This window comes from Oncorhynchus mykiss, chromosome 30, assembly GCF_013265735.2.
Source record: "Oncorhynchus mykiss isolate Arlee chromosome 30, USDA_OmykA_1.1, whole genome shotgun sequence".
NCBI lineage: Eukaryota > Metazoa > Chordata > Actinopteri > Salmoniformes > Salmonidae > Oncorhynchus > Oncorhynchus mykiss.
This window is the reverse complement of record NC_050570.1, coordinates 2030067-2049208: the sequence shown is the minus strand read 5'-3', so window position 1 is coordinate 2049208 and position 19142 is coordinate 2030067. Positions and strand designations below refer to the sequence as shown.

Sequence of the window (19142 nt, the reverse complement as noted above, 5' to 3'; positions counted from 1 at the left end):
GTTGTTCTCTCCGGTTTGGTGGTGTTCTCTGTGGTTTGGTGGTGTTCTCTGGGGTTTAGTGTTCTCTGGTTTGGTGTTGTTCTCTGGTTTGGTGGTGTTCTCTGTGGTTTGGTGGTGTTCTCTGTGGTTTGGTGGTGTTCTCTGGGGTTTAGTGTTCTCTGGTTTGGTGTTGTTCTCTCTGGTTTGGTGTTGTTCTCTCTGGTTTGGTGTTGTTCTCTCTTGTTTGGTGGTGTTGTTCTCTGGTTTGGTGGTGTTCTCTGTGGTTTGGTGGTGTTCTCTGTGGTTTGGTGGTGTTCTCTGGGGTTTAGTGTTCTCTGGTTTGGTGTTGTTCTCTCTGGTTTGGTGTTGTTCTCTCTTGTTTGGTGTTGTTCTCTCTGGTTTGGTGTTGTTCTCTCTTGTTTGGTGGTGTTGTTCTCTGGTTTGGTGGTGTTCTCTGTGGTTTGGTGGTGTTCTCTGGGGTTTGGTGTTGTTCTCTCTGGTTTGGTGTTGTTCTCTCTGGTTTGGTGTTGTTCTCTCTGGTTTGGTGTTGTTCTCTCTGGTTTGGTGGTGTTGTTCTCTGGTTTGGTGGTGTTCTCTGTGATTTGGTGGTGTTCTCTGGGGTGTGGTGTTGTTCTCTGGGGTTTGGTGATGTTCTCTGTGGCTTGGTGTTCTCTGGTTTGGTGTTGTTCTCTCTGGTTTGGTGTTGTTCTCTCTGGTTTGGTGTTGTTCTCTCTGGTTTGGTGTTGTTCTCTCTGGTTTGGTGGTGTTGTTCTCTGGTTTGGTGGTGTTCTCTGTGATTTGGTGGTGTTCTCTGGGGTTTGGTGTTGTTCTCTGGGGTTTGGTGATGTTCTCTGTGGCTTGGTGTTCTCTGGTTTGGTGTTGTTCTCTCTGGTTTGGTGTTGTTCTCTGGTTTGGTGTTGTTCTCTCTGGTTTGGTGTTGTTCTCTGGTTTGTGGTGTTCTCTAGTTTGGTGTTGTTCTCTCTGGTTTGGTGGTGTTCTCTTGGGTTTGGTGTTGTTCTCTCTGGTTTGGTGTTGTTTTCTCTGGTTTGGTGTTGTTCTCTCTGGTTTGGTGTTGTTCTCTCTGGTTTGGTGTTGTTCTCTCTGGTTTGGTGTTGTTCTCTCTGGTTTGGTGGTGTTCTCTCTGGTTTGGTGGTGTTCTCTCTGGTTTGGTGGTTATCGGGTACGTGTAATGAAGCAATGTTAATATCTGTTGAATCTCACCCAGTGTTGTATGATGCATTATGATGACTGAGCTCTTTTCCTGCATTATGATTTGTTGGATCAGTCACACTGATGCTGACTATCTCTCTGTCTGTCTGACTATCTCTCTGTCTGACTATCTATATGTCTGACTCTCTCTGTCTGACTATTTATCTGATGCTGACTATCTCACTGTCTGACTATCTCCCTGTCTCTCTGGTGCTGACTATCTCTCTGTCTGACTTTCCAACCCTCTCTCTTCCTCATCTCTACCCTCTCTAATTCCCCCACTTTTCTCTGTCTATCTGTCTGACTGTCTCTATGTCTGACTATTTATCTGTGTCTGACTATTTATCTGTGTCTGACTATCTCTCAATTTCTGTCTATCTCTCAATTTCTGTCTATCTCTCTGATGCTGACTATCTCTCTGATGCTGACTATCTCTCTGATGCTGACTATCTCTCTGTCTGACTATCTCACTGATGCTGACTACCTCTTTGTCTGACTATCTCACTGATGCTGACTACCTCTGTCTTACTATCTCTCTGATGCTGACTATCTCTCTGATGCTGACTACCTCTTTGATGCTGACTATCTCTCTGTCTGACTATCTCACTGATGTTGACTACCTCTTTGTCTGACTATCTCACTGATGCTGACTACCTCTTTGTCTTACTATCTCTCTGATGCTGACTATCTCTCTGATGCTGACAACCTCTTTGATGCTGACTATCTCTCTGATGCTGACTATCTCTCTGATGCTGACTATCTCTCTGTCTTACTATCTCTCTGATGCTGACTATCTCTCTGATGCTGACTATCTCTCTGTCTGTCTCTCTGTCTGACTATTTCTCTGTCTGGCTATCTCTCTGTCTCTCCCTCACTCACTCACTCCCTCCCTAACCCTTCTCTTTCTCTCTCTCTCTCCCTCACCATCACTCACTCCCCCCTCTATCTGCGTCTCTCACTCCCTCATCCCTCCTCTTACTCCCCTCACCAGGTTGTCCATTAGGGTTCTATGGTAGAGACTGTACTGAGGTGTGTCGCTGTCAGAATGGCGGAAACTGTGATCACATGACAGGACAGTGTGCCTGTCTCACCGGCTTCATTGGGACCAGCTGTGAACAGAGTGAGTGGAACAACATTTATACATGTCTCCTTAATCTCTTAGGGGGCTTTTGGTGCTGGTCCCCATTGCAACTGAATGCATCAGGAAATGAATTGACCAATCAGTCTCTTACTCTGTTTCCTCCTGTATCTCAGAATAACTTTGGTAAAGAACTCGGCTCGCTGAGTAGTTCCATCATGTGCTCTGTGTCAGTGAATGAGTGAGTGCCCTTAGTTCCATCATGTGCTCTGTGTCAGTGAATGAGTGAGTGCCCTTAGTTCCATCATGTGCTCTGTGTCAGTGAATGAGTGAGTGCCCTTAGTTCCATCATGTGCTCTGTGTCAGTGAATGAGTGAGTGCCCTTAGTTCCATCATGTGCTCTGTGTCAGTGAATGAGTGAGTGCCCTTAGTTCCATCATGTGCTCTGTGTCAGTGAATGAGTGAGTGCCCTTACTTGTATCATGTGCTCTGTGTCAATGAATGAGTGAGTAACCTTTCTTCCATCATGTGCTCTGTATCAGTGAATGAGTGAGTGCCCATACTGCTCTACCATTCTAGTGCACTACCCATTCTCCTACTCTGTCACTACTGTTTAGGGATTTCTTTGTGTTCCTCTCCCCCTCTCAGAGTGTCCCCCTGGTACGTTTGGTTACGGCTGCCAGCAGCTGTGTGACTGTATGAACAACGCCACCTGTGACTATGTGACTGGAACCTGTTACTGCAGCATCGGATACAAAGGCATCCGCTGTGACCAAGGTGAGGAGAATGGACTACCCAGCAAACCCTGGAACATTCCCAGAACATTAGATTCCCATTTTAAGTTCTAGCTAGGGTTTTTTATTTATTTTATATATCTCACATTAGGATATTAACATCCTAAAAACATTCAGAGAATGTTTTTTTTGATCAAATCTATTTATTGCAACAACAACAAAAAACCTTTGATTTTTAGATGAGTTTATTAGTCAGTGCACCGGGTCGGCGATGTAGTCACAGGTCACAGGTTACAGTCTCCGAGCTCCAACAGTGCAGGTATAAACCTGCACATTTTTGTAGGAGCTCGAGGGAAGGTTACCATGTTCTTCAGCGCCATCTTGCTAGAGGTTCGTTCACCTGATGATACAAGAATCTTCCCAGATCATGTAATTAGGTTGTGTCAAATTTGTTCTGGGAAGATTCTTGTCTCATCAGGTGAACGAACCTCTAGCAATCTAGGAACCTTTAAAGGACAAACACAACCTAATTACATGTTCTGGGAACCTTTAAAGGACAAACACAACCTAATTACATGTTCTGGGAACCTTTAAAGGACAGACACAACCTAATTACATGTTCTGGGAACCTTTAAAGGACAGACACAACCTAATTACATGTTCTGGGAACCTTTAAAGGACAAACACAACCTAATTACATGTTCTGGGAACCTTTAAAGAACAAACACAACCTAATTACATGTTTTGGGAACCTTTAAAGAACAAACACAACCTAATCAAACATTCTGGGAACCTTTAAAGGACAAACACAACCTAATTACATGTTTTGGGAACCTTTAAAGGACAAACACAACCTAATTACATGTTTTGGGAACCTTTAAAGAACAAACACAACCTAATTACATGTTCTGGGAACCTTTAAAGAACAAACACAACCTAATTACATGTTCTGGGAACCTTTAAAGGACAAACACAACCTAATTACATGTTCTGGGAACCTTTAAAGAACAGACACAACCTAATTACATGTTCTGGGAACCTTTAAAGAACAGACAAAATGTGTTCTGGGAACCTTCAAAGAACAGACAAAATGTGTTCTGGGAACCTTCAAAGAACAGACAAAATGTGTTCTGGGAACGTTCTTGTAACATCAGGTGAATGTTTTTCTTCTTCTAAAAGAAACATTGTTGAATCATCCGGACAACTGGACAGTTTGTTGTTGTTGTGAGAACATTTGCTGTGATCTAACAAATGTTCTGGGAACATTCACAGAACCAATTTTGGTTTGCTGGGTAATCTCTCTGTCTTTCTATCTCTGTCTCTCTGTCCCTCTTTCAAGCTGGATCGCTTTATCTGTCTCTGTCTCTTTCTCTCTCAAACAAACACACTTAATAACCTCCCCCTTGTCTGTGTGTGTGTTCCTCTCCCCAGCTGCTCTGATGATGGAGGAGTTGAACCCTTACACTAAGATCAGTCCAGCGCGGGGAGGTTCAGAGCACCAGTCAGCTGGGGCTGTGATGGGCATCATCTTCCTCCTCCTCCTCATCATGATGGCTATGCTCAGCCTGTTTGTCTGGTTCCGACAGAGACAGAAGGACAAGGGACACCACATGCAGCCTAGTGTGGCATATACACCTGGCCTGAGGATAACAAACACCGACTATTCTGGTGAGTTGACCCCTGACCCCTAACCATAAACACCTGGCCTGAGGATAACACACACCGACTATTCTGGTGAGTTGACCCCTGACCCCTAACCATAAACACCTGGCCTGAGGATAACATACACCGACTATTCTGGTGAGTTGACCCCTGACCCCTAACCATATACACCTGGCCTGAGGATAACACACACCGACTATTCTGGTGAGTTGACCCCTGACCCCTAACCCTAACCCCTGACTCTACCCCCTGACCCCTGACCCCTAATCCTGAACCCTTACCCTGACCATAACCCTAACTCCTAACCCTGTACACCTGGCCTGAGGATAACAAACACTGACTATTCTGGCGAGTTGACCCCTAACCCCTAACCCCTAACCATATACACCTGGCCTGAGGATAACACACACCGACTATTCTGGTGAGTTGACCCCTGACCCCTAACCCCTAACCCTATCCACCTGGCCTGAGGATAACACACACCGACTATTCTGGTGAGTTGACCCCTGACCCCTAACCCCTGACTCTACCCCCTGACCCCTAATCCTGAACCCTTACCCTGACTATAACCCTAACTCCTAACCCTGTACACCTGGCCTGAGGATAACAAACACCGACTATTCTGGTGAGTTGACCCCTGACCCCTGACCCCTAACCATATACACCTGGCCTGAGGATAAGACACACCGACTATTCTGGTGAGTTGACCCCTGACCCCTAACCCTAACCCCTGTCTCTACCCCCTGACCCCTAATCCTGAACCCTTACCCTGACCATAACCCTAACTCCTAACACTGTACACCTGGCCTGAGGATAACAAACACCGACTATTCTGGTGAGTTGACCCCTGACCCCTAACCCTAACCCCTGACTCTACCCCCTGACCCCTAATCCTGAACCCTTACCTTGACCATAACCCTAACTCCTGACCCTGTACACCTGGCCGGAGGCTAACACACACAGACTATTCTGGTGCATTGACTCTGTCTCTAACCCTAACTCAAACTCTAACCCTGACCCCTAACCCTAACCCTGACCTCTAACGCTAACCCTAACTCTGACCCCTAATTCTAACCCTGACCCCTAACCCTAACCCTGACCCCTAACCCTAACCCTAACTCTGACCCCTAACCCCTTAACTCTGACCCCTAACCCTGACCCCTAACTCTGACCCCTAACTCTGACCCCTAACCCTAACCCTAACTCTGACCCATAACCCTGACCCCTAACCCTGACCCCTAACTCTAACCCCTAACTCTGACCCCTAACTCTAACCCTGACCCCTAACTCTAGGCCTGACCCCTAACCCTGACACCTAACCCTAATTCTGACCCTGACCCCTAACTCTGACCCTGACCACGAACTCTGACCCCTAACTCTGCCCCTGCACCTGACCACTAACTCTGACCCCTAACCCTAACCCTGACACCTAAACCCTAATTCTGACCCTGACCACTAACTCCGACCCTGACCAATAACTCTGACCCTGACCCCTAACTCTGACATTGCCCCTAACTCTGAGCCTGACCCCTAACTCTGACCTCTGATCCTGATCCCTAACTCTGACCCCTAAATCTAACCCTGACCACTAACTCTGACCCTGACCCCTAACTCTGACCCTGCCCCGAACTCTGACCCTGACCCCTAACTCTGACCTCTGACCCTGACCCCTAACTCTAACCCTGACCCCTAACTCTGACCCTGACCACTAACTCTTACCCTGACCCCTAACTCTGACCCTGCCCCTAACCCTGACCCCTAACTCTGACCTCTGACCCTGACCCCTAACTCTGACCCCTAACTTTAACCCTGACCACTAACTCTAACCCTGACCCCTAACTCTAACACTGACCCCTAACTCTAACCCTGACCCCTAACTCTAACCCTAACCCTGACCCCTAACTCTAACCCTAACCCCAACCCTGACCCCTAACTCTAACCCTGACCCCTAACTCTAACCCTAACCCCTAACTCTGACCCTGACCCCTAACTCTAACCCTGACCCCTAACTCTAACCCTAACCCCTAACTCTAACCCTGATCTCTAACCCTAACTCTAATCCTAACTCTAACCCTAACCCCTAACTCTAATCCTAACCCTGATCCCAAACCCTACACACCTGCACTCAGAATCATCAGCACTGACCACTCTCTCTCTCTCTCTCTCTGGTAAGCTACCCTGATCCATTTAATCTACAGATAAGAACCCTAAAAAAGTTGTAGTAATTATGTGGTCCATTGGGAGCACTGAAGTAAACTCTCTCTCTCTCTCTCTCTCTCTGTCTCTCTGTCTCTCAGAGTGTGGCAGTACGGTAGCCATGCGTCCCTCCACCCTGGATGTGTCCCAGACTCTAACCCAGAGTGGTAGCAGCTTATCAGGAAGCTGTATCTCCAACCCCTCCTATCACACCGTGTCTGTACCTCAGTATAGCCTGGCCTCAACTATCACCACCAACCTGGATAGCACGTTCACTGTCGCGGTAACACACACACTCACTCAAATGATAAAAGTGGTTTGAATCATGCATACAAAATGGAATACAGATGCTCAACGGAACACCATCATATCTCTACATACAGTGTTTTGCAAAAGTATTCATCCCCCTTGGTGGATTTTGTTGCATAACAACCTGTAATTCAGATGGATTTTTATTTGGATTTCATGTAATGGACATAAACAAACTATTCCAAATTAGTGAAGTGAAATGAAAATCTAAAATTGAAAAGTGGTGCGTGCATATGTATTCACCCCCTTTGCTATGAAGCCCCTAAATAAGATCTGGTGCAACCAATTACCATCAGAAGTCACATAATTAGTTAAATAAAGTCCACCTGTGTGCAGTCTAAGTGTCACATGATCTGTCACATGATCTCATTCTCTGTTCTGAAAGGCCCCAGAATCTGCAACACCACTAAGCAAGGGGCTCCACCAAGCAAGCGGCACCATGAAGACCAAGGAGCTCTCCAAACAGGTCAGGGACAAAGTTATGGAGAAGTACAGATCAGGGTTGGGTTATAAAAAAATATCTGAAACTTTGAACATCCCACAGAGCAACATTAAATCCCTTATTAAAAAATGGAAAGAATATGGCACCACAACAAACCTGCAGAGAGAGGGCCGCCCACCAAAACTCACAGACCAGGAAAGGAGGGCATTAATCAGAGAGGCAACAAAGATAACCCTGAAGGAGCTGCAAAGCTCCACAACGGAGATTGGAGTATCTGTCCATAAGACCACTTTAAGCCGTACACTCCACAGAGCTGGGCTTTGTGGAAGAGTGATCAGAAAAAAAGCTATTGCTTAAAGAAAAAAATAAGCAAACAAGTTTGGTGTTCGCCAAAAGGCATGTGGGAGACTCTACAAACATATAGAAGGAGGTACTCTGGTCAGATGAGACTAAAATTTAGCTTTTTGGCCATCAAGGAAAATGCTATTTCTGGCACAAACCCAACACCTCTAATCACCCCGAGAACACCATCCCCACAGTGAAGCATGGTGGTGGCAGCATCATGCTGTGGGGATGTTTTTCATCGGCAGGGAAACTGGGAACAGGTCGGAATTGAAGGAATGATAAGTGCCGCTAAATTCAGGGAAATTCTTGAGGGAAACCTGTTTCAGTCTTCCAGAGATTTGAGACTGGGATTGAGAATCTGTGGTATGACTTAAAGATTGCTGTACACCAGCGGAACCCATCCAACTTGAAGGAGCTGAATTTTTTTTGCCTTGAAGAATAGGCAAAAATCCGAGTGGCCAAGATGTGCCAAGCTTATAGAGACATACTGTTGGTATTCCAAAAGGTCTCAGTTACATTACAAATGGTCCTTTCGTTCGATAAAGTCCTTCTTTATATCCATAGAAACTCAGTTTAGCTGGCGTGCTTCAGTCAATAATCCACCCGGTTTCCCTCCATCAAAATGCATACAAAATGAATCTCATGCTTTACCAATAAACTTATCCAAACAAGTCAATCAACATTTATAATCCAACCTTAGCTACCCTAATACGCAAATAAACAATACAATTTCAAACAAACAAAAAGAACGCGTTCTCTCTCGTCCATGCGCATGGAAACACTACAGCCAAAATGGGAGCCACTTAGAAAAACTACAACTTCTCCCTCATTTAAAAAAGAAACCAGCCTGAACCTCTTTCTAAAGACTGTTGACATCTAGTGGAAGCCCTAGGAACTGCAAATAATAAAAGTGCCAGCCATTGAAAACAGTGGTAGGCTGATTTTTTTTTTGGGGGGGGGGGGGTTTGTCCTCGGGGTTTTGCCTGCCATTTCAGTTCTGTTATACTCACAGACATTATTGTAACAGTTTTAGAAACGTTAGAGTGTTTTTTGTATCCAAATCTACCAATTAGCTCTCCTAGCTTCTGGGCCTGAGTAACAGTCAGTTTACTTTGGGCACGCTATTGACTTTGGGAGGGTGAATAGTTATGCAAGCTCAAGTTTTCTGTTTTTTTTTTGTCTTATTTCTTGTTTGTTTCACAATAAAAAATATGTTGCATCTTCAAAGTGGTAGGCATGTTGTGTAAATCAATTGATACAAACCCTTCCAAAAAACAATTTTAATTCCAGGTTGTAAGGCAACAAAATAGGAAAAATGCCACAGGGTGAATACTTTCGCAAGCCACTGTATATCATATATCTATATATACCATCATATATCTATATATACCATCATATATCTATATATACCATCATATATCTATATATACCATCATATATCTATATATACCATCATATATCTATTTATACCATCATATACCATCATATATCTATATATACCTATAAATACCATCATACCTATATATACCATCATATATCTATTTATACATATATATACCATCATAAACCTATAAATACCATCATACCTATATATACCATCATACCTATATGTACCATCATATACCATCATATCTATATGTCCCATCATATACCTATATATACCATCATATCTATATATACCATCATATATATTTATACCTATATATACCATCATATATATATGTACCATCATATCCATTTATACCTATATATACCAACATATACCTATATATACCATCATATACCTATATATACCATCATACCTATATATACCATCATATACCTATATATACCATCATGTCTATTTATACCTATATATACCATCATACATATATATACCATCATATACCTATAAATACTATCATATCTCTATATATACCATCATATCTGTATATACCACCATACCTATACCTATATACCATCATATATATATATATATATATATATACCATCATGCTTATATACCATACTCTATATATATATATACCATATACATACCATTATATATCTATAATAACCATCATATACCATCATATACCATCATATCTCTATGCTATCAATACCATCATATCTAGCAATATCATCATATCTCTATATATAACTTCATATCAATATATACCATCATATATCATATGTCAAACTATACCATCATATCTCTATATATACCATATATCTATATATACCCTTATATATCTATATATACCATCATATCTCTATATATACCATCATATCTCTATACCGTCATATCTATATCTATACCATCATATATCTATTTATATCTCCCTCATATCTCTATATACCATATATATTGATATATCATCATATATCTATTATATCTATATATCTATTAATACCATTGTATATCTATATACCATCTATACATACCATTATATATCTATATATAACTTCATATCAATATATATATATATATATGTCCATCATATCTCTATATATACCATAATATATCTATATATACCATCATATCTATGTATACCTATATACCATCATATATATATAATCTATAATAATAATAATAATAACCATCATATCTATGTATACCTATATACCATAATATTTATATAATCTATAATAATAATTATAACCATCATATCTATGTATACCTATATACCATCATATTTATATACCATCATATCTATGTATACATATTTACCATCATATCTATGTATACCATCATATCTATGTATACCTATATACCATCATATCTATGTATACCTATATACCCTCATATCTATATACCATCATATCTATGTATACCTATATACCATCATATATCAATATATCAAATATCTACAAATACCGCCATATATCTATATATACCATATCTCTATATATACCATATCTCTATATATACCATATCTCTATATATACCATATATCTATATATACCATATACCATATATCTATATATACCATATCTCTATATATACCATATACCATATCTCTATATATACCATATATCTATATATACCATATCTCTATATATACCATATCTCTATATATACCATATCTCTATATATACCATATATCTATATATACCATATACCATATATCTATATATACCATATATCTATATATACCATATACCATATATCTATATATACCATATCTCTATATATACCATATACCATATCTCTATATATACCATATATCTATATATACCATATCTCTATATATACCATATCTCTATATATACCATATATCTATATATACCATATCTCTATATATACCATATCTCTATATATACCATATCTCTATATATACCATATCTCTATATATACCATATCTCTATATATACCATATCTCTATATATACCATATATCTATATATACCATATCTCTATATATACCATATATCTATATATACCATATCTCTATATATACCATATCTCTATATATACCATATATCTATATATACCATATCTCTATATATACCATATATCTATATATACCATATCTCTATATATACCATATCTCTATATATACCATATCTCTATATATACCATATATCTATATATACCATATCTCTATATATACCATATATCTATATATACCATATATCTATATATACCATATCTCTATATATACCATATATCTATATATACCATATCTCTATATATACCATATATCTATATATACCATATCTCTATATATACCATATATCTATATATACCATATCTCTATATATACCATATCTCTATATATACCATATATCTATATATACCATATCTCTATATATACCATATCTCTATATATACCATATCTCTATATATACCATATATCTATATATACCATATCTCTATATATACCATATCTCTATATATACCATATCTCTATATATACCATATCTCTATATATACCATATACCATATATCTATATATACCATATCTCTATATATACCATATCTCTATATATACCATATATCTATATATACCATATCTCTATATATACCATATCTCTATATATACCATATCTCTATATATACCATATCTCTATATATACCATATACCATATCTCTATATATACCATATCTCTATATATACCATATATCTATATATACCATATCTCTATATATACCATATATCTATATATACCATATCTCTATATATACCATATCTCTATATATACCATATCTCTATATATACCATATATCTATATATACCATATCTCTATATATACCATATATCTATATATACCATATCTCTATATATACCATATCTCTATATATACCATATACCATATCTCTATATATACCATATATCTATATATACCATATCTCTATATATACCATATCTCTATATATACCATATCTCTATATATACCATATCTCTATATATACCATATATCTATATATACCATATCTCTATATATACCATATATCTATATATACCATATCTCTATATATACCATATCTCTATATATACCATATACCATATCTCTATATATACCATATATCTATATATACCATATCTCTATATATACCATATATCTATATATACCATATCTCTATATATACCATATATCTATATATACCATATCTCTATATATACCATATCTCTATATATACCATATACCATATCTCTATATATACCATATATCTATATATACCATATCTCTATATATACCATATCTCTATATATACCATATCTCTATATATACCATATACCATATCTCTATATATACCATATCTCTATATATACCATATATCTATATATACCATATCTCTATATATACCATATATCTATATATACCATATCTCTATATATACCATATCTCTATATATACCATATCTCTATATATACCATATATCTATATATACCATATCTCTATATATACCATATATCTATATATACCATATCTCTATATATACCATATCTCTATATATACCATATACCATATCTCTATATATACCATATATCTATATATACCATATCTCTATATATACCATATCTCTATATATACCATATCTCTATATATACCATATCTCTATATATACCATATACCATATATCTATATATACCATATCTCTATATATACCATATATCTATATATACCATATCTCTATATATACCATATATCTATATATACCATATCTCTATATATACCATATATCTATATATACCATATATCTATATATACCATATCTCTATATATACCATATCTCTATATATACCATATATCTATATATACCATATCTCTATATATACCATATATCTATATATACCATATCTCTATATATACCATATCTCTATATATACCATATCTCTATATATACCATATCTCTATATATACCATATCTCTATATATACCATATCTCTATATATACCATATACCATATATCTATATATACCATATCTCTATATATACCATATCTCTATATATACCATATATCTATATATACCATATCTCTATATATACCATATCTCTATATATACCATATCTCTATATATACCATATCTCTATATATACCATATACCATATCTCTATATATACCATATCTCTATATATACCATATATCTATATATACCATATCTCTATATATACCATATATCTATATATACCATATCTCTATATATACCATATCTCTATATATACCATATCTCTATATATACCATATATCTATATATACCATATCTCTATATATACCATATATCTATATATACCATATCTCTATATATACCATATCTCTATATATACCATATACCATATCTCTATATATACCATATATCTATATATACCATATCTCTATATATACCATATCTCTATATATACCATATCTCTATATATACCATATCTCTATATATACCATATATCTATATATACCATATCTCTATATATACCATATATCTATATATACCATATCTCTATATATACCATATCTCTATATATACCATATACCATATCTCTATATATACCATATATCTATATATACCATATCTCTATATATACCATATATCTATATATACCATATCTCTATATATACCATATATCTATATATACCATATCTCTATATATACCATATATCTATATATACCATATATCTATATATACCATATCTCTATATATACCATATATCTATATATACCATATCTCTATATATACCATATCTCTATATATACCATATCTCTATATATACCATATCTCTATATATACCATATCTCTATATATACCATATACCATATATCTATATATACCATATCTCTATATATACCATATCTCTATATATACCATATATCTATATATACCATATCTCTATATATACCATATCTCTATATATACCATATACCATATCTCTATATATACCATATCTCTATATATACCATATATCTATATATACCATATCTCTATATATACCATATATCTATATATACCATATCTCTATATATACCATATCTCTATATATACCATATCTCTATATATACCATATATCTATATATACCATATCTCTATATATACCATATATCTATATATACCATATCTCTATATATACCATATCTCTATATATACCATATACCATATCTCTATATATACCATATATCTATATATACCATATCTCTATATATACCATATCTCTATATATACCATATCTCTATATATACCATATATCTATATATACCATATCTCTATATATACCATATATCTATATATACCATATCTCTATATATACCATATCTCTATATATACCATATACCATATCTCTATATATACCATATATCTATATATACCATATCTCTATATATACCATATATCTATATATACCATATCTCTATATATACCATATATCTATATATACCATATCTCTATATATACCATATCTCTATATATACCATATACCATATCTCTATATATACCATATATCTATATATACCATATCTCTATATATACCATATCTCTATATATACCATATCTCTATATATACCATATACCATATCTCTATATATACCATATCTCTATATATACCATATATCTATATATACCATATCTCTATATATACCATATATCTATATATACCATATCTCTATATATACCATATCTCTATATATACCATATCTCTATATATACCATATATCTATATATACCATATCTCTATATATACCATATATCTATATATACCATATCTCTATATATACCATATCTCTATATATACCATATACCATATCTCTATATATACCATATATCTATATATACCATATCTCTATATATACCATATCTCTATATATACCATATCTCTATATATACCATATCTCTATATATACCATATACCATATATCTATATATACCATATCTCTATATATACCATATATCTATATATACCATATCTCTATATATACCATATATCTATATATACCATATCTCTATATATACCATATATCTATATATACCATATATCTATATATACCATATCTCTATATATACCATATCTCTATATATACCATATATCTATATATACCATATCTCTATATATACCATATATCTATATATACCATATCTCTATATATACCATATCTCTATATATACCATATCTCTATATATACCATATCTCTATATATACCATATCTCTATATATACCATATCTCTATATATACCATATACCATATATCTATATATACCATATCTCTATATATACCATATCTCTATATATACCATATATCTATATATACCATATCTCTATATATACCATATCTCTATATATACCATATCTCTATATATACCATATCTCTATATATACCATATACCATATCTCTATATATACCATATCTCTATATATACCATATATCTATATATACCATATCTCTATATATACCATATATCTATATATACCATATCTCTATATATACCATATCTCTATATATACCATATCTCTATATATACCATATATCTATATATACCATATCTCTATATATACCATATATCTATATATACCATATCTCTATATATACCATATCTCTATATATACCATATACCATATCTCTATATATACCATATATCTATATATACCATATCTCTATATATACCATATCTCTATATATACCATATCTCTATATATACCATATCTCTATATATACCATATATCTATATATACCATATCTCTATATATACCATATATCTATATATACCATATCTCTATATATACCATATCTCTATATATACCATATACCATATCTCTATATATACCATATATCTATATATACCATATCTCTATATATACCATATATCTATATATACCATATCTCTATATATACCATATATCTATATATACCATATCTCTATATATACCATATCTCTATATATACCATATACCATATCTCTATATATACCATATATCTATATATACCATATCTCTATATATACCATATCTCTATATATACCATATCTCTATATATACCATATACCATATCTCTATATATACCATATCTCTATATATACCATATATCTATATATACCATATCTCTATATATACCATATATCTATATATACCATATCTCTATATATACCATATCTCTATATATACCATATCTCTATATATACCATATATCTATATATACCATATCTCTATATATACCATATATCTATATATACCATATCTCTATATATACCATATCTCTATATATACCATATACCATATCTCTATATATACCATATATCTATATATACCATATCTCTATATATACCATATCTCTATATATACCATATCTCTATATATACCATATCTCTATATATACCATATACCATATATCTATATATACCATATCTCTATATATACCATATATCTATATATACCATATCTCTATATATACCATATCTCTATATATACCATATCTCTATATATACCATATACCATATATCTATATATACCATATCTCTATATATACCATATATCTATATATACCATATCTCTATATATACCATATCTCTATATATACCATATCTCTATATATACCATATATCTATATATACCATATCTCTATATATACCATATATCTATATATACCATATATCTATATATACCATATCTCTATATATACCATATCTCTATATATACCATATACCATATATCTATATATACCATATCTCTATATATACCATATATCTATATATACCATATCTCTATATATACCATATATCTATATATACCATATCTCTATATATACCATATATCTATATATACCATATCTCTATATATACCATATATCTATATATACCATATATCTATATATACCATATATCTATATATACCATATCTCTATATATACCATATCTCTATATATACCATATATCTATATATACCATATCTCTATATATACCATATCTCTATATATACCATATCTCTATATATACCATATCTCTATATATACCATATATCTATATATACCATATCTCTATATATACCATATCTCTATATATACCATATCTCTACATATACCATATACCATATCTCTATATATACCATATCTCTATATATACCATATCTCTATATATACCATATCTCTATATATACCATATATCTACATATACCATATACCATATCTCTATATATACCATATCTCTATATATACCATATCTCTATATATACCATATATCTATATATACCATATCTCTATATATACCATATCTCTATATATACCATATCTCTATATATACCATATCTCTATATATACCATATCTCTATATATACCATATATCTATATATACCATATCTCTATATATACCATATCTCTATATATACCATATATCTACATATACCATATACCATATCTCTATATATACCATATCTCTATATATACCATATCTCTATATATACCATATCTCTATATATACCATATCTCTATATATACCATATCTCTATATATACCATATCTCTATATATACCATATCTCTATATATACCATATCTCTATATATACCATATCTCTATATATACCATATCTCTATATATACCATATATCTATATATACCATATCTCTATATATACCATATCTCTATATATACCATATCTCTATATATACCATATCTCTATATATACCATATATCTATATATACCATATCTCTATATATACCATATCTCTATATATACCATATATCTATATATACCATATATCTATATATACCATATCTCTATATATACCATATCTCTATATATACCATATCTCTATATATACCATATCTCTATATATACCATATCTCTATATATACCATATCTCTATATATACCATATCTCTATATATACCATATCTCTATATATACCATATATCTATATATACCATATCTCTATATATACCATATCTCTATATATACCATATCTCTATATATACCATATCTCTATATATACCATATCTCTATATATACCATATACCATATCTCTATATATACCATATCTCTACATATACCATATACCATATATCTATATATACCATATATCTATATATACCATATCTCTATATATACCATATATCTATATATACCATATCTCTATATATACCATATCTCTATATATACCATATATCTATATATACCATATCTCTATATATACCATATCTCTATATATACCATATCTCTATATATACCATATACCATATCTCTATATATACCATATCTCTATATATACCATATCTCTATATATACCATATCTCTATATATACCATATATCTATATATACCATATATCTATATATACCATATCTCTATATATACCATATATCTATATATACCATATCTCTATATATACCATATCTCTATATATACCATATCTCTATATATACCATATATCTATATATACCATATACCATATATCTATATATACCATATCTCTATATATACCATATATCTATATATACCATATATCTATATATACCATATATCTATATATACCATATATCTATATATACCATATATCTATATATACCATATCTCTATATATACCATATATCTATATATACCATATATCTATATATACCATATCTCTATATATACCATATCTCTATATATACCATATACCATATCTCTATATATACCATATCTCTATATATACCATATATCTATATATACCATATATCTATATATACCATATCTCTATATATACCATATCTCTATATATACCATATCTCTATATATACCATATATCTATATATACCAT

The 19142-nt window shown here is 33.5% G+C and overlaps 1 protein-coding gene across 1 annotated transcript in view; it reads left to right on the top strand.

Moving 5' to 3' along the window:
* Positions 1–19142, top strand: part of megf11 (multiple EGF-like-domains 11) — a 328088-nt gene that overhangs the window by 296620 nt on the left and 12326 nt on the right. Inside the window, exons 14-17 of the mRNA XM_036968560.1 lie at positions 2180–2308; positions 2915–3043; positions 4432–4668; positions 6960–7141. Of these exons, the coding sequence (XP_036824455.1) occupies positions 2180–2308; positions 2915–3043; positions 4432–4668; positions 6960–7141 (677 nt within the window). The remainder of the gene's footprint in view (positions 1–2179; positions 2309–2914; positions 3044–4431; positions 4669–6959; positions 7142–19142) is intronic.